We start from the raw sequence: 19,824 nt of genomic DNA on the forward strand, positions 1-19,824 counted from the left end.
AGCACGTGGTGATGGAGAGAGCACACTCAGGAGACCGGGGCGCCACTTCCCAGACAGGTGCCCTCGGTCACATCCCTAACCCTCTGGGCCTCAGGTTCTCTCTGTGAAACTCAGCGGAGTGCGGTGGGGAATAAATAGGGAAATGCCGTGACTTAACACAGTAGCTGGTGGATGAGGAAAGCTTAGTGCATGCTGGAGAAGCCCACCCGGACGGGAACAGAGGGCTCCAGTGGTGGGGGGCGGGGGGTGGGGGCACAGAGCAGAGGGCACCTCTATGCTGGGGGGGATAGAGATGCTCCTGGTGAGGTACGTCTGAAGGTTTGCAGACAAAAACCGAGCACAGAGTAGTTGTTTATTCACTGTCCCAGCAGGAACTATTAACACATAAAGGTTCGAGTTTCATATCAACAATGTCCAAAAAAAGATCTTTTATCTCCAGGGGGGGAGGGGCAACCATGCAATTCTGAATTTTCACTTTGAATAGGGCTTGAGTGGGAGGCATTGACCGCCTGCAAGCTTGTGCCTCCCTCTCCTGGAGGGAGCTTGAGACTTGCTGGGAGCGGACAGGAGCTCTAGGTTTCGGTGGTAAATCGGCCTTCTTTTTCTCCCCTGAAGAGCTGCCTTTTCCCTGACGTAAGGAGAAAAGCTTGGGGTCTTTGTGCGTCAGGCCTGGAGCCCAGATGCAGGCCGTCTGCTCCCCAGATGAGGGTTCTTGGGCTGCCTGGTTCAGCCAGAACCAGCGCCATGGACCCTGGACCAAAGCCCAGGCCTCAGTGCTCTATGGGACCCTTGGGGGCCCTTACCTGAGCCTGTGGTCTGGGCAGCTAGGGAGAAGGCAGAGACACTGCTGTCAGCGGCCCAGGCTGACAGGTGGGGGAGGCAGGGCTGGCCAGGGACGGAAAGGCAGGTGAACGTGCGCTTCCAAGACCTTAGCGCACCGAGGACCACTCAGGCCCCTTGAGGGCTGTGCCCCGGGAGCCACCTGGCAAAGGCAGAATCTCCTCATGACACTTCAGCCAACTTGTCTACCGCTAGGAGTTCAGCTCCGCCACCTGGGTCACTACTTAACATTAGATATTCGGCCCTTACGAGTGGCCTCTCTGGAAGGGGCGTCTGAGGGGCTCACACACTTATTCCAACGGCATTCAGACCAAGAGGCCAAAGAGAGAAGGGCTGGAAGCCACGGGGTTCCGGACCCATCTAAGGGGCTGGCCACCTGAGCTGGGACAAGCTGCTTCTCTATCCTGACTTCACATATCCCTGCCCAGGGCTCACCAAGAGGTGAGCAGCAAGCTCAGGTCTTCAGGACAGAGGCCACAGAGCTGCTTTTCAATCTGCGTGGTCATTGCTCAGGCCTCCGTCCGGCATGAGATGGGAACAGCGTTGGGGGCTGCGTACGGGCTCTCGAGTCAAAGCCCCTGGATCACGTGTGGGTCCTGACACATGTGGCTGTAGGACCTTGGGAAAGTCACCTAGGCGGTCTGTGACTCAGTTTCCCCATATGGAAATTGGGAATGAGGTGTCACCTCACCATGTTGCGGTGAAGAAGAAACGAGGTTGGTAATTGGCTCGGGCCCTCGCACACCATAGCTGCTCAGCAGGTGTCAGCCCCTGTTCCTGTCCCTGTCGGATGCCTAGCCTGAGATGCCTCCGTGAAGGCCCTTGGCTCAGGGCACAGGCCACAGATGGGAAGGGAACAGCCAGCCACCCAGGATCCCTGAGATCTGTGAGGGAGGAGGGGACCAGCCATGGGGGAGGCGTGGGGGGATTTACTCTTCACAGGGGTGGTTTTTCCACTAAATTAACATCGCCTCAGTCTGAGGGAAAAGCAGGGGGACAGTGTGACTACCGCCATGAGGAGGTCTGACCCCAGGCACCAGCAAGCCTCCTGCCATTCACAGTGACGACAGCACAGGGCTAGCCCTAGAGTTGCAGCTTGGTCCAGGAGGGGGCGGTGGGTGGGGAAGGCACTCCCTGCAGCAGCGGGGGGTGGGGGGAGCGGTCAGGGCCCTGGGTCTGGGACATCTGAGAGTTGGGGTCCTGGACAAGAGGTGCCAATCCAGAAGCTTCCAGGGCGAGGCAGGCCCTGCGCCCACCAGCTCTAAAACACGAGCTTCTTGGGAATTTCCCATGGGAACTCGTTTCTTCCAAAATGGCCGTAGCACGCCGTCTTCTGGTAGATGGGCTTCTTCAAATCCAAGTCCCTGCACAGTCAGCAGAGGAAAGGGTCATTTTCAGTGGAAAAGGAGCAGAGTTTCTCTGAATTTTGAGCACAGGAGTAACAAACAGAGTGTGGACTGTCACTGCTCAGAGCAATTTCCCATACATTTCCTGTCTATGCCACACCACATCTCATGAGGTGACTGTCACTGGCCCCTGGGAAACAGGCTCAGAGGTTCGGGGACAGCCTGGTTACACAGACACACCCAGGACTCAGAATCTGAACTCTGGCCTTGCTGTGCCTTCCTCCTCTTCTCTCCTCGCCACTCTACTGGCCTGGTGCAGACCAACCACACGGCCAAGCTCCGCAAGGCAAGAGCGGCCTCAGAAACACGGGCCAATGGGACCAGACCCGCCAGCTCAATTCTCAGCATTCAGCCTTGTGATTACTTTCCTACAACCCCCCACCAGCTCAAAGATGGCCCCCCTGGATGGTCAGCGTCTCTGGGCCAGCAGGGACCTTAGACACCCCCTCCAACCTGAAAAGCAGACATCTTGCCCTTGGGGTGTGCATTGAGCTGGGCTAGGAGCTTGGAGGCCCTCCTGCTCCGGGGAGACTGAAAGTCCTTTTTTTCCCTTTCTCTTTCAGAAGAGCCAGACATCTGGGTGAGGGGGGGAGGAAGGGCCCGTCTGGCAGCGATGGGGCGGTGATTTACCTGACGATGACCCCGGGCCGAAGGTCGAAATTCTTGTTGACCACATCTAGCAGTTCTCTCTCTGTCTTCTGAGAGGTTCCATAGGTGAAGATGGAAATGGACAGTGGTTCAGCCACACCGATGGCGTAGGAAACCTTCCAGAAGAGACGAGGGTCAGGGACAAAAGCCCCTGTGCAGGGGGTCTGCCCTTCAGAGAGATCCCGATGCCCTCAGAAAGGGACAGCTGGAACCACCCATCCCTGGCCCGACCTGCTCCCCAACCTTGTCTGTCTAGGAATCTCCACCATCTTTACAGCGAGCAGATTCAGTATGTGCCTCTCTCCCTGAACATTTTTTCCCTCCCTGAGGTTTTCAGGGTACATGCCCCGGTGCCCCATGCAACACACAGTCACAGTCTTTGGCAAGGAGGGTGCCCCCCCCCCCCGCAGGCCAGCACGGCCTCAGCCGGGGCAGAGGTGGGGTGGTCGGAGTGGGGCTGACCCACCTGCACGAGCACTCTCCGGCAGAGTCCCGCTTTCACCAGGGACTTGGCCACCCAGCGGGCAGCATAAGCTGCCGAACGGTCCACCTTGGTGTAGTCCTTCCCGGAGAAGGCCCCTCCACCGTGCGCCCCCCAACCGCCATAGGTGTCCACGATAATTTTGCGGCCAGTGACGCCCGCATCCCCCTGCAGACAGAAAGGAAGAAATGGAGGGGGGGTATGAGAGCCAGGGTCCCCACAGGGCAGGGCGGACGGGCGGCTGCAGCACCACGATGGCCACCGCACTAACGGGGAAAGGGGGCCCTGAAGCTGCCCGTGGGCACTTTTCAAAGACCCGCCTCCCCCCACTCCCTGCCCCCAAAGCTGGGAGTCAGCCAGAAACCTTGCACTCTCACCCCATTTCAGTCACTGACCCATTACAGCACCCAGGTAACCTGCCAGAGCCTCATCAGAAAGTGCAAACGAGGGGACAGAGGTTCCCTGGAATCCTAGCCAGCTCCTACTTCAGTCTGTTTTTGAGTCAGTTGTGATGGGGAAACCCGAGCTGCAGGAGGGCCCTGAGCCTCGACACACACACCCTGGGCCGTGGCCCTGGCTGGCGTTTCCTCGAGTGTCTGCTCTGTGCGACATTGGGCAGTAATGATGGTTTGTTTTTTGTTTTTTTGAAGGGGGGAAGGGGCAGAGGAAGAAGAAGAGAGAAAGAGACAAAGAGACAAAGAGACAGACAGAAAGAGAGAGAGAGAGAGTGGGGGAGGGCAGAGAGGAGCGGGGAGGACAGAGGATCCAAAGCAGGCTCCACACTGACAGCAGAGAGCCTGATGTGGGGCTTGAACTCATGAACCACCAGGTCATGACCTTAAGCCAAAGTCGGCTGCTTAACAGACTGAGCTACCCACACCCCGGGAGAGACAGAATCCCAGGCTTGGAGCCTGACTCAGGGCTCGATCCCATGATCCTGGGACCTTGACCTGAGCTGAAATCAAGAGTCAGATACTCAACCAACAGAGCCACCTGGGGGTCCCAGTAATGATGTTTTAAAAGGGCAGGGGCTCCGTGTCGAGTACTTTGGGGAAAGACCACGTACTCTATCCCCCTGCTTAGAGATCCACACTTCCCACTAGCACATCTAGGCTTTGGGAAGTCCTGCAAGAAATGACAGTAAGCTTTGCCTTTCTTTCCCCCTGTGTTTCTGCACTACATTTGGTCACGGAACCCGTTACGGGGGCTCCGCTTTGCAGTAACACATCCCCTCTGAGGCGCCCCTGGCAGAGATCAGCAGCCTCTCAGACGTGCTCTGCCGATCTCTACGTCCTCTCTCCTGCCATACAGGAGAAAGGGGACAGCAGGGGTCCCCGCCTAAAACCTGCCCCAACACGAGTTGAACATAACCTGTGGCAAAGACCCAGTGATGCCACCTGGGAAAGGCCAGTCATCCGCAAAGGTGAGCTGGCATCTCAGCAGGGCAAGGCGGCAGCATGAGGCAGTATGACATGTCTGGAGAGGGAGGGCCAGGCTGCACGAGGTGGGAGAGTCCCGGGGACATGTCCCCAATTCCTCCTGCACTGACACATGGACAGCAGGCCCCACGGAGTGTGAGCTGACCTCATGTTGTGTCCAGGGCCGGGCGTGGCTGAGTCACACAAAGCCACCTCCTCCTTTGTGCCCAGGGAGGTGAGCAACCCCAGTAACAAAGACGAATCAGGAGAGATCTGCTCTGAGGCAAGGGCGTACCTGGGGACCTCCGATGACAAACCGCCCGCTGGGCTGCAGGTGGTAAACGGTGTCTTCGTCCAGGTATTTGGCTGGCACCACGGCCTCGATCACCTGCTCCTTCAGGGCCTGGCGCATGTCCTCCAGTGTTATGTCTTCATTGTGCTGCACGGAGATGACGATGGTGTGGATGCGCACGGGGATGACCGCGCCGTTGTCCTGTATGTACTGAACTGTCACCTGTCGGGTCACAAGGGCAGGGGAGACGTTGTGAGGCCCTGCCCTGAACTGAGGACACACTGCGGCCACACACAGACACTCAGACGGCAGGCGGGGCTCCCAGGATCCAAACGAAGGTGGGGGGGCCTCCTGTCCTCCAAGAACCTCCAGAAAAGTTAATCTGACACATTCTTGTATTTGAGTAGCTTCCCAGTGCCAGGGGATGACTGGGCATGAGGCATAAGCTATTCCCAGCTATGACCACAATTAGTGCCACTTAGAGACTCAGGGTTGCAGAGTTTCCTCTTTATTTGTCACCCAACTAGCCTCCTCCCCTTCTAGCTCAGCGGGTTCTGGGTGCCACGAATCCCCCCTGGCCAAAGCCCTTTTCTGACCCTCCGTGGCACAGAGCCAAGGTATCCTGGCTCCTGCCAAGGAGCACAGGTGTCCATGAGCCACGCCGGCTGCCCCAGTCCCTCAGTGGAGGAGCTCTGGAAGTGTGTGGGGCCAGAGGACTGGCCTGCTGTAGGGACAGGGTGAGAAGGGCTCAAGTCAGGCTGGCAGAAATGGAGCAGCAAGCTTGGGAAGGCCAGCCTCCGGGTGTTTGAGCAAAAGAAAGGAAAAAAAGCTGAGAGCACATTGGAGGGAAGGAACCCGCCTGCGGTGCCCTTGCAGGTCGAGCCACAGGGGCAGTTCTAATGCTCGCTTCTACCCCGGTGGGGCCATCTGCGCATGATCAATTCACATTTCGGCCATCCCGGCAAGACAGGCATTATCATCTCCACTTCACAAATGAGAAGAAACCAGGCCAGGAGAATCGAAGCAACTCGTCTGAAGTTACACAGCAGTCAGCGGAAAGCCAAAGAGCCAGACTCGGTTCTGCCTGATCCCAAAGCTGGTGTCGTTCCCGTAGCAGCACAGACAAAATCCTTCCTCAGAGACCCTGTGCTATAGTGACACGTCAGTGAGTGTGAGAACCCGATGCCACAGCCTGGTCTGACTGGTAACAGAGGACTGCGGTCTGGGCACCCCGGGCTTGCGGAGCGAAAGGGAAGGGGACAGTGAGGATGGCGGATGAGGCTGGAGGGAAACCAGCTCGGACTGCAGTGCTCTGTATGCGGGAAGCCGCGCCAGAAGCTGTGAGAAGCTGCTGGCAGCCCTGTGTTAAAGACGGGAGAGCTGGGGCTTCAGAGCATGAACACCTTGGTCAAGACCACACAGCCAACAGAGCCGGGCTCTGACCTGGAGCTCTGTGGCCTGGTAGCCGGGGCTCTGCCCAGCAGAAGGCTGTCACTCAAGATCCCGAGGGACACATGGGAGGGAGCCCCAGGCCCGAGTGCCACCCAGGGCACTGTGGACCCACAAGAGCAGTGCCCAGAGGAGGCCTGGGGTGTGTGGGGCCTGTGGGAACGCGGCTACGCCAGGTGTCCCTGGCAGGCAGCCTTACTTCCTACCCCAGGGCCTTGAGAGGACCACGGGACAGCAAACAGTGCCTCCCCGGGGACGTGCCTGCAGTAGGGTCTCTGCCCGCCCGAGGCCCCTTAGATATCCGCCAAACACTGGGCCTGCATCAAACTCCCGCTCTGTGCCCTGCCTGGTTCAAAGAGCAAGAGGGTGGGATCCTGAAGAAGGAAGGGAGAGAGCCCTTCCCATGTGATGTCTGACCCTCGTTCGAGGGGCAGGTGCACAGTGACATCTGTGTCCCGAGACCAACCTTTAAATCCTGGGCTACGTGCACACAGCTGTGACAGGCTGCTGGAGTTGGGGCGGGGGCCCCCAGGAGGGGAGGCCCTGTGACCGGCTCTGGGACCAGATCCACTGCATCAGCATCAGGCCCTGGGAGAAGGCCCGCCTCCTCCGCTCCCCCGCTGCCAGCTGTGAGCCCAGGCAGCCTTCCTTCCCCGCAGAACCACAGGGCTGTGGCCGAGCCGCGGGTTCCGAGCATGCCTCTTCGCTCATCATGTCAGCAAGATGGGGGGCGGGGTGGGGAACACACCACGGAAAACACAACTCTGACCAGGTCCAAAAATAGCCATCTGTACTGCCGCTCGGTTCTCAATATCAGCAGCCAGAATTTGCTCGGGTGGAAACACTCGTCCTGTTCACAGTTAACACTCTGGTCAGATGATGAGAGTCCTTCACAAACAGGCCATGGAGCCGGCCTAGAAACCGGTCCTGGCACGGTGCCGCTCACCTCCAGGCAGCTGTGTGCAGGGGCCCTCGGGCGGTGGGGCCAGACCCGCACCCCTGCCCCTGAGATGCCCAGGGCTCGGCCTCCCCGCGGCAGGCGAGTGAAGCGGACTTTGGTATCCAAAGTAGCATTAAGAGAATTCCATGTATCCCTGCAGGAGGAGAAACCCCGGAGGAGAACACCCTCGCCCCCACCCCTCCGCTGCTGAGCGGGATGACAAGGGCCTTCCCTCTTCAGCCGGCCCCACCGCGGTGCCTCTGGGTCTCACTGCCACACAAAGAAAAGGGGAGCCCCAGCGCTCTCCTTCCTCCAGCCTCTGTTCTAGGCTTCCGTTTTCTGCAGACGTGCCTCGTGCCTCCCGCCTCCCGACACAGTGCAGCTCTGGCGCACGATGGAGCCGGGCGCGCCAGCCGCCGTGCGCCCCGTTCCTTTGATACCACTGCAGTCTTCGTATTTGAGCTCTCCCGCCCCGGGACCTCGAAGAGCAGCCGAGGAATGCTGATGATGGAGGCATGTGGAGAACACCAGGAAAGGTCGGCTGTAGGCCACACATGCAAGTCCTCGTCCCGGGTTCAGACAGTTGCAACCTGTGCCCCGCGTGGCCTCGCACCTGCGGTCAGGTGGACACGCCTCTGTACAACGGGGGCGACGGGACGGTCACGGTCACGGTCAGCCATGCTGAGCTATACAACCGCACGCGCCAAATTCCAAGTCCGGGGGCAAGAGAAGGCCCCGTCTGGTGGTGGCCACCGGGGAAACCACGGGAGGTGGGAGCTTCCTGGCCACTGACGGACAGGAGGCAACCGAGCAGATCCCAGGAGAGGCGAAGGGCGGGAGCAGAGGCACAAAGCACTAGGGAGTGAAGTAACTCAGACTAAGCAAGGACTGGGGTGGGGAGGTAGAGGAAGGTAAAACTGGAAGACCACAAGGGGCTTCGATGCCAACATAACAAGCGGGGGGGTCTCCCCCGCAGGAAGCAGAAAATTGTAAAGGATTCTGAGCCAGTATTAGGAAATTAAAAGTCCAAAGGGAGTTAAGTGGAGTTTCCAGGCAGGGAAAGTCCTTGGGAGGGCACAGCGCAGATCCCTGCTGTGGCCTGGGAACCAGGCTGGAGCAGAAGAGGTGCTCTCTAGGCAAAACATGGAGCGAGGCTGGGTGGAGACAGAGGGGGCGCTGAGCAGGATGGGGTGGGGGGCACCATGGCCCTCCCTGGAGCCAAGGAGGAGGTGACCGTGAGGCTGCACACGATGGCTCTCTGGCACACATGTGTGTAGGGGGAATGAGAAGCAGGGCTGCTGGTCCAGACACCCTACAGGTGAAAGCTTTGGCTGAGTGTGACAAAGTAGGAATTGGGTGCAGGAAGGGGATAGGGTGTGCAAAAGTGCCAAGGACCCGTTGGGGGGTGGGAGATGAGCCAGGGGAGGAAGCCCCGGGAAAGGGGCCAACAGGGCCGCCAGGGTGACACGGGGCAGGGACGTGGAGAGGGACGTGGACGGGGCGCCTCCACCCACATGCGCTAACATTTGCATCATCGCCGGCCTTCACATGTGGACTCCGGTGAGGATTTCCCCACGGTCCAGAGCAGAGAGGTCAGGGCCCATGGGAACAGAGAGTCCAAAACAGCAACGGGAAAGCCTTTTCGCGAGAAACAGTGATAAAGGGCCACAGCGAGGCACGGATGGCCCTTGTCAACTCGGCGTTCAGACCTTGCTCAAGGTGTGGAGACCTGTGGGCGTGGACGGGCAGTGAGCAAAAGTGTGAAGCCAATTAAGAAGTAAATGTGTGGCAGGAACCAGGGAACCACATTGCCAGAGTCAACATATGCTAAGAAGGCAAAAAAAAAAAAAAAATCCAGAACCGTTCTTTCCATTTTTCTGTATTTTTGAGACTTTTCACAATAAACCTTCGGGGAGAAAACATGTAGATCTGAAGAGTTTTCAGATAAATAGTTCTTTTCACAGCCAACAATATTTTGAGTGCGCGGACTGACCATATTGATGCCAACAATGACAAGTACCAAGAGGACCCAGAGGGGTGTCTGGGTCCCCAGTGTGTGTCTGGGGCTCCACGGGAGGGGGGCAGGAGGAGGCTCACCTGGGTCTTGGAGTCAGGCCTCAGCCAGGGGAGGACCCCGGAGCGTCTGAGTTCTGCCATTCGGGCATTGAGTTTGTGGGCGAGGATAATAGTGAGGGGCATACACTCTTCTGTCTCGTCGGTGGCATAGCCGAACATCAGACCCTGGAGGAGAGCGTCAACGGAGCAATACGCATTTTATCTTCTCATCTAAAGCGTGGCTGTATTGGGTGCCCTGTGCATGTATAACATCTGCACGGGGAGGCGGGGGCACTTGTGGACAGGAAGACAAGACAATGCTCTGGGAGGGGGGGACAAGCCCAAATTGGGCATCGGCGACCACAGTCTTCCACAAGCAGGCCGTGCCCTCAAGTCACTGCCCTGAAGCAGGGGTGTCCTAATTTATTCCAGGCGCACGGACCCCTCCCCCCGGGAGCTCCTGCTAGGATCGGGGAGGGGGGGTCCACCCCACAGCGTGTCCAATCCATTACTCATGAACTTCCCAGCTGTCAACTCAGCGCAGGTCAGAGCCAGGGCTGACACAGACAATGCTATCCTGACCCCTGACCCTGCACTCCACGTGTGGTCACCTGGTCTCCGGCCCCGACGTCTTCTTCGTTTCTGTCCAAATGTACACACTGGGCAATATCCGGGGACTGCTGCTCCAGAGCTACCAGCACATTGCAGGTCTTGAAGTCAAAGCCTAAGCAGAAGGGAAAGCAGGCCTTCGTGGGGACACGTGTCAGACAGAGGGTGGCTTCCAGCGTCCTGGCAGACTGCTCAGCTCCCGACACGGCATTTCATGTGGGGGTGGGCGGTCTCTAACCAGCTGGGATCTGTCTGGGACCTGTTGGGCAGAGCTGAGGCCCAGGATGGGGAAGGCCATGTGTCCATCCCATGTTATCATCTGGAAGGCTGGTCGAAGAAAATCCTCCACAGTGCATTTTACTACATTAAATTATACCTAGATTAGAAATCTATATTCTACACAGAACGGCAAGATGAAAACCAGATAACAGCTGCGGCTGCGCTGGGTGACTCGTGGCCCTGCCCCCTTACCCTTCTGGAGGCATGTTCCAAGACCCAGGCTGAAAATCACCTTCCAGCACTGCTGTTCGGAAGCCTAGGCGTAATCCACGTATGAAACACACTGAACAAAGACAGTGCACGTGAACTATCCAGAGAGGCTCCCAGAGCTAGAGTCCTCTGATCCCAAGCTCTGCACAGGGCCTGAAGCCAAATGGAAAAGCCACACCTCTGGAGGCCACGGCCATGTCTGCCCACCCCCAAAGTTCAGGCACACACATGGAAGCTGTTCTTCCCAGCCCCTGGGAAGAACTCGTTGCTGGTGAGTGGCAGCCCCGCCCCCGGAGCCCCAGAAGGGGCCACTGGGCACCGACAGCGCGATCTTCTCCCTGTGGGCCCTCGGGCCTTGCCGGGCCCGGCCGTGGGCACTGCGTGACTGAGGGGCTGAAACTCACAGAGGCTCTACTACCAGGCCAAGTATTGGTGACAAGCCGAGTAACTGTCACTCTCTTTCCAGTCTATTCTACCTACGCTGCCAGTGTGAGCTTTACTAAAACCAACCAACTGACCCAGATCCAGGCTGTTGTTTATGTCCATGCTTCACGTGGGGCCTGCTGCCCGGTGAAGAACTGAGACTCCTCGGGTCCACCCAGCCCCTCCCGGCTGAACTGCCCCAGCCAACACACGCTCGCTCGGGGCTAGCCTTCTGCACGGCACACTTTCCTACCTCCGCTAGGTCTCTGTCTAGAATGCTCTTCCTCCATGGGGCGCCTGGGTGGCGCAGTCGGTTAAGCGTCCGACTTCAGCCAGGTCACGATCTCGCGGTCCTGAGTTCGAGCCCCGCGTCAGGCTCTGGGCTGATGGCTCGGAGCCTGGAGCCTGTTTCTGATTCTGTGTCTCCCTCTCTCTCTGCCCCTCCCCCGTTCATGCTCTGTCTCTCTCTGTCCCAAAAATAAAATAAAAAATGTTGAAAAAAAAAATTAAAAAAAAATAGAATGCTCTTCCTCCAGCTCCCCATCCCCACACGCTCAAATCTGATCAGCTCTCAATAAACGTCCCTGGACCTTCCCCCCTCCCTCCCTCCCACCGACTCGCCGCTGGGCACCCCATACTGCGCCATTTAATGCCAGGCAGTGCCCCCACTCCAGAAGCACCAGGATGCCTTTGTCCTCTGCAGGTTCCTGTTCCCAGAGAATGTTTTTGAACACACAAACCAATGAGCCATCTTTAGAGGCCTGCCAAGGACTCACCGACTGTGCATTAAATATTTTGCATTTTCCCTAATCGCTCTCTGGGCAGTGAAGCTTCTCAGCCCTGAGAATCCATCAAGGGCTCCAAGCGATTTGGAAAAACAGAATTCAGGGGACCAAGGGGAGAGGAGCAGCGACTGTACAGCCAAGAGCAGTGCGGGGCGGTTAGCCCGGGGCCCTCTTAGTGCAGCCACCGCACTGTGTTGCTGTGTGGGGTCCTCTGGGTGCAGGCACAGCCACAAGCTGGGCGTGCCGAGATGCAGTCAGCAGCAGAGCTGGGCTCTCTCTCGCTCTCTCCTGCCAGCACACATTGCCTCCTGGGAAGTTTCCCTTCCACCTAGTGCAGAACAAGGCTTGTTCTTGAATAAGGTCTACACGTCTTAAATGACCGCCTTTTCCTGGTAGAACAGGTGTAGCTGTGCATGGTGACATGTTGGGAAGCTGCTGGTCTGGGACAATGTGCTTCCTCCAGAACACTGTGCTGACTGGCAGAATGAGCCTGTGCTCATTGGTTCTGTGTCCACTTCCGTGTGCTGAGTGAGTACTCTAGGCGGGTCAGAAGGTGGCTGCACGGAGCTTGTGTGTCTGCACCCTCAGCGGCGAGGGACTCTCACTCACACACATGCAGCACATCGTTCCAGCCTGCCCCGACCCACAGAGGTGGCACACGTCACCCTCAAGAACCCATAAGTGGCAAGCCCGTGTGCACAGGCCCTCAGCATCTGACTCTTGCACCCTGTCCTCTGGTGCCTCTCCAAACCGGACCCTTTCCCACCCTGCCCTGTCTTAGATGTTGGACTCTGCTGCGAGTCCCCCCATCCCCCATTCTTTCCAGCTGTCACCCCGGCCTGATCACGGCGCTCCTCCTCGATTCCTGCCAGGGCCTGGGTCCCTTCCCTGGGATACAAGCTCCCACACTGCCTGCCACTGGGGCCAACCTCGGCCAGCCTGTCTCCTTCCACCTGCCATGAGTACCAGTTCTGGACTGAGTCACTTTGTTTCTCCTGGTCTAGAACGAGAAGCGGCATCTTGAAGCAGCAAGCGCAGGAGTCTCCAAAGGGCCGCCTACTACTGGCTGTCACCTCGTGCAAATTATTTATGACTCCAAGCCTCAGTTGCCTCGTCTGCAGGAGTACGGCAGAGGGCCTCAAACGATGAAGAGGACAAATACAAAGACCAGCGCCCACGCCCGGCAGAGAACATCTCCCCAGCGGAGGGCGGCTCCCTTTACTCGGTGCTTCTCTCTTCCAAAGCCTTTGCCAGCACCAAGACCAGAGGCGACAACAGATGGACACGGGCTAGTTCAACCGGACGCCATCCCGTGGGCCGCCATGCTATTGCCAGAGACCGTGACTCCTGACCTGCCAGGCGGGCCAAGGAATGTTCTTTTCTCCCAGTTGGTATCTGCACTGGCAGAGGACAGAGAGCCTCAGATCTGACACGGCGGCGGGGGCGCCCACACATTTCAGACCCGGGGGCCCGCCTCACCCTTGGCGGAGTCGTCGTAGCCGATGTGCCTGATGGTGCTTCTCACCACCCGCTGGTAGTCCACTGTGGCCGTGGAGGTGATCTCTCCGCAGAGTAGCACCATGCCTGTCTTACACACCGTCTCTGCGAGAGAGGGGGCAAGGTCAGCGGCCACGGGCCAGCCGAGGGGAGCGCCACTCCTGGACCCCCGCACAGCGCTGATAAAGGGGCTCACGAAGAGTCTTACGAGGCATGGGTGCCGGAAATGTGGGAACAATGCTAACAAGCAGAGTAAATCCCGGCAGAAGTGCTGACCGTGTGTGAATGCTGCCCGGAGAACTACGCTTTGGACAGACCCGGTCCCACCTCGCTTTCACAGTGACCCCGTCCTTCTCACGTGGTGTTGGACCACTTATTTAGCCTAATTCGGCTTCCCCAACTGTACATGAAGACAACGTTACGACTGCCGCGTGGCTCAAAGTGAGACAACGGTGGCAGGTGGTTGTCATAAAGAATGCTGTCAACATGCCTCCGGGAGGCCTCTCCCGCCCCTTGTTGCTAATATTCCACCGCAGGCTGAGGTCCTGAGATCAGGGCGGGCCAACCTCCTCACTGGCCATTCACAAAGATATATCTCAGGGTGAAGTGTACCCTCAGAAGGCACAGGTCCCAGTGGTGCTCAACGCAGGGGCTAGGGAGGCACTGGAGAGGGAAGGAGCCATCTGTGCAGCACACAGTGAGGACAGAGGGGCTCTGGTCTCCCTTCTGGGAACCCCTGCCCCATGACCTTGGCCAAGGCCCTGATTCGGCTGCAACCGTGATCACCTCGGGGGTCCTCCAGGCACTGGAGCCCCTGGCTCTCTGTTGTTCCGAGGGCCTCAGCACAGGCAAAGACCTCGAGCCCAGCCCACTGAGGTCTTTAGCAGGGAGTAGACATCTCTTACCACAGGCCACCTTGGCATTGGGGTCCTGCCTCAGATGGGCATCCAGCACGGCATCACTGATCTGGTCGCAGATCTTGTCTGGAGGAGAAGGAACATGTATAAGAATCACAGAGATAGTGGGTCTAACAGACTGAAGTATCAAAATAATCAGGTATTTGGTAAGCTGACATATGAAATCTATCTACCAAAGAGGATACTTCTTTAAATATCCATAATTAGGAAATTTTGAAATTTTTATTTCATCCCATTTCTGCCTAATTTTGGATGATGTATATTACATGAAGTTGTAGCATTCCCCCAAAAAAGACATACGTTCCAAAATCAGTTCTAAAAGACTATAGCAATTTACACAGACACACACAGATACACACACACACACACACACACACACACACACACACACACATTCTCCTACTAAAAAGTCTCTCATTCTTTAAGATATTCCCTTTAAGTCTAAAATCTAGAAAGCTCCTAGAAATAGAAGTTAAAATAGCTGGGGGGACTGGGTGGCTCAGTGGTTGAGTGTCTGACTTCAGCTCAGGTCATGATCCCGTGGTTCCTGAGTTCTAGCCCCACATCGGGCTCTCTGCTGTCAGTGAGGAGCCTGCTTCAGATCCTCTGTCTCCCTCTCTCTCTGCCCCACCCCTGACTCGCACACTCTCTCTCTCTCTCTCTCAAAAATAAATAAACATTAATATGTACATATATACATATATAGATAGATAGATATCAAAATATTTAACAAGTGGATATGATCATTAAAATGTATAATTATAAAAAAAAAAGAAGTTAAAATAGCTAATGATGTCAGTAAGATTAGGTGCCAACACGTAAAATCAGATGGGACAAACAGATACATTTCTCTGCAGATTCCATGAGCTGAAATATACTGTGTACACAACACCAAGCCTGAATCCACCACCCCAGCTGTAGAAATTCCATAAGAGAACCTCTACACATCATTGCTGTTCTACTGAACATTTCCACAGGCAGCTCTCAGATCATCCCCACTGCCGCTCAGCCCCCTGAAGGTTAGATATTCTAGCTGGGTTTGACCTCAGTCAAGGTGGGGGCTGACCACAACTCAACAGAAGCAGGGATTTGACCTTATTTTTCCACTACTTGCCTTAAGAATTCCACATGGCTGAGCATGCAGACCTCTCAGTGGCACTCTGGAAAAGTCCGCTCTTGCTTTGGGGTTGTGCAAACAGTCAATGTTTACAGATTCAGAAATAAAAGCGACACCTATTTATACATATTACATCTCATTTAAAGTTCAAAATACCCGCAGAGTTGACTTTTTTTTAATGTTTATTTACTTATTTTTGAGAGAGTGAGCAAGCTAGGGGCTGAGAGAGAGAGAGGGAGAGAGAGAATCCCAAGCAGGCTCTGCACTGACAGAGTGCACGGGGCTCAAACCCAAAAACCATGAGATCATGACCTGAGCCAAAGTTAGACACTCAACCAACTGAGCCACCCAGGCGTCTCCAGAGTTGGCTGTTAATAAATTAATACAGTTTTTCCCAGTTTTATTGAGGTAAAATTGGTGTACAAAACTTATCTGCATAAAATTAAAGTATATAATTTGAGGAGTTTGGACATGTGAGTACTCTCACGTTATCATCACCATAAACAAGGTAAGAAACATATCTGTCACCTCCAAAAGTTTCCTTGTGTCCTTCTATTTTGTTTTTGTTTTTTGGTTTTTATATGAAGAATCTAGATCCAGAATCAAGCGCTCTGCTGTCCTAAGCGCATCATTTAAAACATTCACGTCAATGTAACTTAAAATGTTAATCTGCCATTAAAGGTGAATTCTCTAACCTTTCCTTGAGAAACTGCCACTAAACTTTCGGGCTTTCTAGGCACCCCACTGCAGTGGCAGATCCCTGCTGTAAATCCAGGTTTGTCTGATGCCACGGCCTCTGCACACCCCTACTAATGAAAGCCTATCTCCATCAGGACTCCTAGGGTTACTCACATGCTGACCACGGATGACTCTGCTTGTTTCAAGGACGCAGGTCACATGTCCCCAGTCCACACGGGGGACTGGGATAAGGGGTATTAGGGATAAAGCCGAGATGAGCAAGGGTGTTGAGACAGCTCCGCAGACTGAAATAACGTGTAAGGAGGCTCTTTCTGAACTGTTTCTTTAGGCTTTCAGAATTTCTATCAGTATCACTCAGTGGCTGTAAGATAGCTCATAGGTGGTTTTCTTGGAAGTTGAAAAAGCATTCATTTTATCCTGCTGGTGGAAGAATTCAGCACTGGAATGACAAGCAACAAGTCCTCAAGCTTAGAGGAAGCTGACTTACGTGGACAGTGAATTGATTGTGGCAACTGAAAGGAGAGTCAGACAGACTGAAAGGCTATCATTAAATAGACAACACGGCCATTTGATTGGCTAGAATTTTTCCTCTGTCCACTGAGCACACCGCGGTGTGTACTATGGGACCTCTGGCCACCGCGTGCCCAAGCACCCGGAGACTTTATAAAGTTACACACAATGAAAGGGGCTATTTGTTTCGAACTGAGCTAAGTCACATACAAAACTGAGTTTAAACCAAGGTTTCTTAACAGCGGTAAGAAACTGTTACTGACATTGGGGGCCAGAAAATTCTTTGCTGCAGGGGGGATGGTCTTGTGCATTCAGGATGTTTAGAAGCACACGTGGCCTCTATCCACTAAATGCCAGTGGCACCCCCAACCCCTCACAGCAGAGTTATGACAGACAACCAAAAATGTTTTCAGACATTACAAAATGTTCTTGGGAGAAAGGGGGCAAAACTGCCCCCAGTTGAGAACCACCAGCTAAAGCATATGGAAGGAGATGTCTACAGCTGAGTTACAAGCTCTGAAATAACATGGATGAGGCAGATGAAAAGAAGGTAGCCTTGGTGATAAGTTACCAAAACTTTAATTTCTCAGATGAATTTTGAAAAAGTGCATAAAGAATAAGTCAGTATGCCCAGCCCCCAAGATTCTTCTTGAGCAGTGGTTCACAAAGTGTGGTTCCCACAGCAGCAGCAGCAAAAGCATCTCCTGAGAACTTAGTAAAAATGCAAACCTTGAGCCTCACCCAAGATCTACGAAATCAGAAAAGTCTGGGGGTAGGGTCCGGCACTCTGCCTCAACAAGCCTACTGGGTGATGCTGACGCTCCCTGATGTCTGAGAACCACTGACCTGCGGCCTGAGGCTGATCATGGTCCTCACATTGGCACACGAGACTCTCCCATTTCCCCACAGCACCAGAAAATACTCAAATGTTCTTCCTCTTCAGGAGGTCATCTGTACTGCTCATAGATAATATACCTGAGGCTTTCAGGACCTGGAGATCTGTCTCAGCGACTACTGGAATGTGCTGTTCGTTCCTAGACTATACACGCTTTACGTGCAAAACTTAGCGACCACAGTCTTGTTGGAGGGAACACTGGAACATTCTCTGTTGATTTAAGTCGCTCAATGATAAAGCTTTGTCTTGCCCCCCAATATATAAAGCTGATATCCGATATGTGTTAGACGTGTAATATGTTTAGTCAACCCAACGCGTGTTCCCTGTAGCGGCCTCATCGTGCAGAGATGCTGGCTGTGGGTGGCAGCATGAACGCTTGGCTTCATTAACTGACAACTTCTCATTTCCTAATCAGTGACTGTTTTCCAAAACTAGTAAATTAGTAAATTAATAGAATTAAAAGACGCCTCCTATGGTGCCTCCAGAGACCCCTCACGGTAACGAACACGGATTGGTTTTAAGGCCCCGGGGAAAATGGCTCCCCCGGCACAGGCTGTCCTCGGTCCACAGCCACCTACTTACCCGGGTGTCCCTCTCCTACAGACTCCGAGGTGAACATGAAGGCTCCTTCTTCACTTAGAGAGTGGTCACACAAGCCGTCCACCGGGCCATTCATCTTTGCACGCTTCTCCACTGGGTTTCTTCAAGGTAACGATTTCAACGCTGTTGACTTTGCCTGAAGTGGTTTTGTGTGGTTGCCTTTTTTTTTTTTTTTTTCTCCCCCGGGAACCCAACAGGCTTGTCTTTGGCAGAGCTACAGGGCTCGCTTCTGGGGAACTGCCTGTGCGCACGTGAGGGGAAGGTGGGGAAGGTGAGGATGGTGAGGAAGGCGGGCCTGAGTACCGACGTGTCACTCTCTCCGGCTGGTCACGGCTCGCTCCTGAGTGACTCCTATATATGGAAAAGTGAAAGGGCCTGAATAATCATGTGAGAAAATTGGAGGAGTCCATTTCCTGGGGGGGGGGGGGGGGGGGGGGAGGGGTGTCTTCTTACCTTGAGGAATTCCGGTCCTCAGCTCGGATTTCCCGAGCCCCAACGTCTGGTCAGTGCACGGTGAAGAAGGCTGTACAGATTCTGCAGAACCGAAGCTCCTTTGGGACTCTGCTTCGGCTCTGCAGCTAATCTCCATATTGGGCCGAGGTTAACATCCCACGTTGGAGGGTGGGGGTCTGTGGTGACTCAGGGATACAAACAGGCAGCAAGAAGCCCTTTCCCAGAGATGCGGTTTCGGCTAAGGCTGCGGCACAGGGTGGCCTTTGCTACTGGGTGCTGCCTTTCCTCCCCCACACCTTGTCTGGGCTGGGCTCTCCCCCTTCTTCTACCTTCTCAGAGCTAGAGCACGCACCTGTATTCTGAGTCAGCGTGGACGTTACACAACACGTTCGTTTAGGGGAAAAGCTTTCGAGCCCACATTTCTCTGCTGATAGAAAGCACCTAAGCTGTCGGCTTCTCTAAGACACCAGCGGTCACATTAAAAAGTATCTGGACAGGTTACAGAAGACAATGCTTTTTTATTTTTATTTTTTTGTTTTTGGAAAAAGACTCTTGAGAGATGGATTCATTACAGGGAAATTATCCGAGTCCAGCTTCCATAAGATACATTAAACTTCGACCTATTCAGTCCTATACACTTGATCAACATTCTGATCACATGATTCCCGCACTTTTTTTTTTTTTTTTTTTTTTTGCTTTGACCAAGAAAAGAAGTGAACTGGGTTACATCTGTAGCCAAATTCATGCTCTACATGACAGCGCCTCTCTCTTCCTTCCCTCCCACTCTCAGACCTCAGGCTGCAGGAAGAGTGAGGAACTGAGATCACAGACAGTGAGAATGGGTGGAGAAACCAGTTCCCACTAGAAAGCAATAAAATGTAAGCAGCCAAAAGCTCATGCATCAAAAATATTGGACCGTGGGAAGCAAAAGGTAGGATGCGGTGGCCCCAAATCCCCTCTCTACTTAGAATGTGAGCATTACAGTTCTCTTCCTGGTGCTCTAAACTTTGAGTTTTGCCACCTGGTCAGTAGCAGCAGCACCAACTATCCAGGGAATTCAAACTATATTAAAGTGACCTCCTCACGGGATAAAGTAAGAGGTTTCACATACACATATTTCATCATTTAACAAACAGCGAGCTGGACCGCTCAGGCACAAGACTGCTGAAGGTTCGAAGAGAAAAAGCCACTGGGAAGGGATGGAAAAATGAGGATCAAACAAGGACTTTAGACAACATAGCCTTGTCCTTGTCAGCACACAGGCGTCCTCCTGTTTGCACTTAAAATATTTCAACATCGCT

At 54.6% G+C, this 19,824-nt stretch overlaps 1 protein-coding gene across 2 annotated transcripts; it reads right to left on the reverse strand.

Moving 5' to 3' along the window:
* Window positions 1–333: 333 nt before the first annotated feature.
* MAT1A (methionine adenosyltransferase 1A) lies at window positions 334–18,852 on the reverse strand. 2 transcript variants are annotated; one of them, XM_058696832.1, is made up of 11 exons: window positions 18,524–18,852; window positions 18,053–18,421; window positions 16,219–16,504; window positions 14,238–14,315; window positions 13,315–13,437; window positions 10,141–10,253; window positions 9,572–9,715; window positions 5,089–5,307; window positions 3,361–3,543; window positions 2,877–3,010; window positions 334–2,204 (listed from the first exon to the last, which is right to left on the reverse strand). In XM_058696832.1, exons 5-11 carry the CDS (start codon window positions 13,415–13,417, stop codon window positions 2,102–2,104), a joined length of 999 nt encoding a protein of 332 aa, XP_058552815.1. In that variant the 5' UTR covers window positions 13,418–13,437; window positions 14,238–14,315; window positions 16,219–16,504; window positions 18,053–18,421; window positions 18,524–18,852; the 3' UTR covers window positions 334–2,101. The 2 variants fall into 2 exon arrangements, with proteins under 2 accessions (XP_058552815.1, XP_058552814.1); XM_058696831.1 differs by lacking the exon at window positions 16,219–16,504 and having other exon boundaries at window positions 18,524–18,851.
* Window positions 18,853–19,824: the final 972 nt, after the last annotated feature.

The sequence above is a fragment of the Neofelis nebulosa genome, chromosome 13, assembly GCF_028018385.1.
Source record: "Neofelis nebulosa isolate mNeoNeb1 chromosome 13, mNeoNeb1.pri, whole genome shotgun sequence".
NCBI classification, from domain to species: Eukaryota; Metazoa; Chordata; class Mammalia; order Carnivora; family Felidae; genus Neofelis; species Neofelis nebulosa.

Excerpts from the sequence above, each read along its gene's own strand:
- MAT1A (XM_058696831.1), bottom strand. The coding sequence starts at position 18,146 with ATGAATGGCCCGGTGGACGGCTTGTGTGACCACTCTCTAAGTGAAGAA. Across the intron at positions 9,716-10,140 it reads ACGTCGGGGCCGGAGACCAG|GGTCTGATGTTCGGCTATGC; the intron begins GTGACCACACGT and ends GCTCTCCTCCAG. Across the intron at positions 2,205-2,876 it reads CGGCCCGGGGTCATCGTCAG|GGACTTGGATTTGAAGAAGC; the intron begins GTAAATCACCGC and ends CTGACTGTGCAG.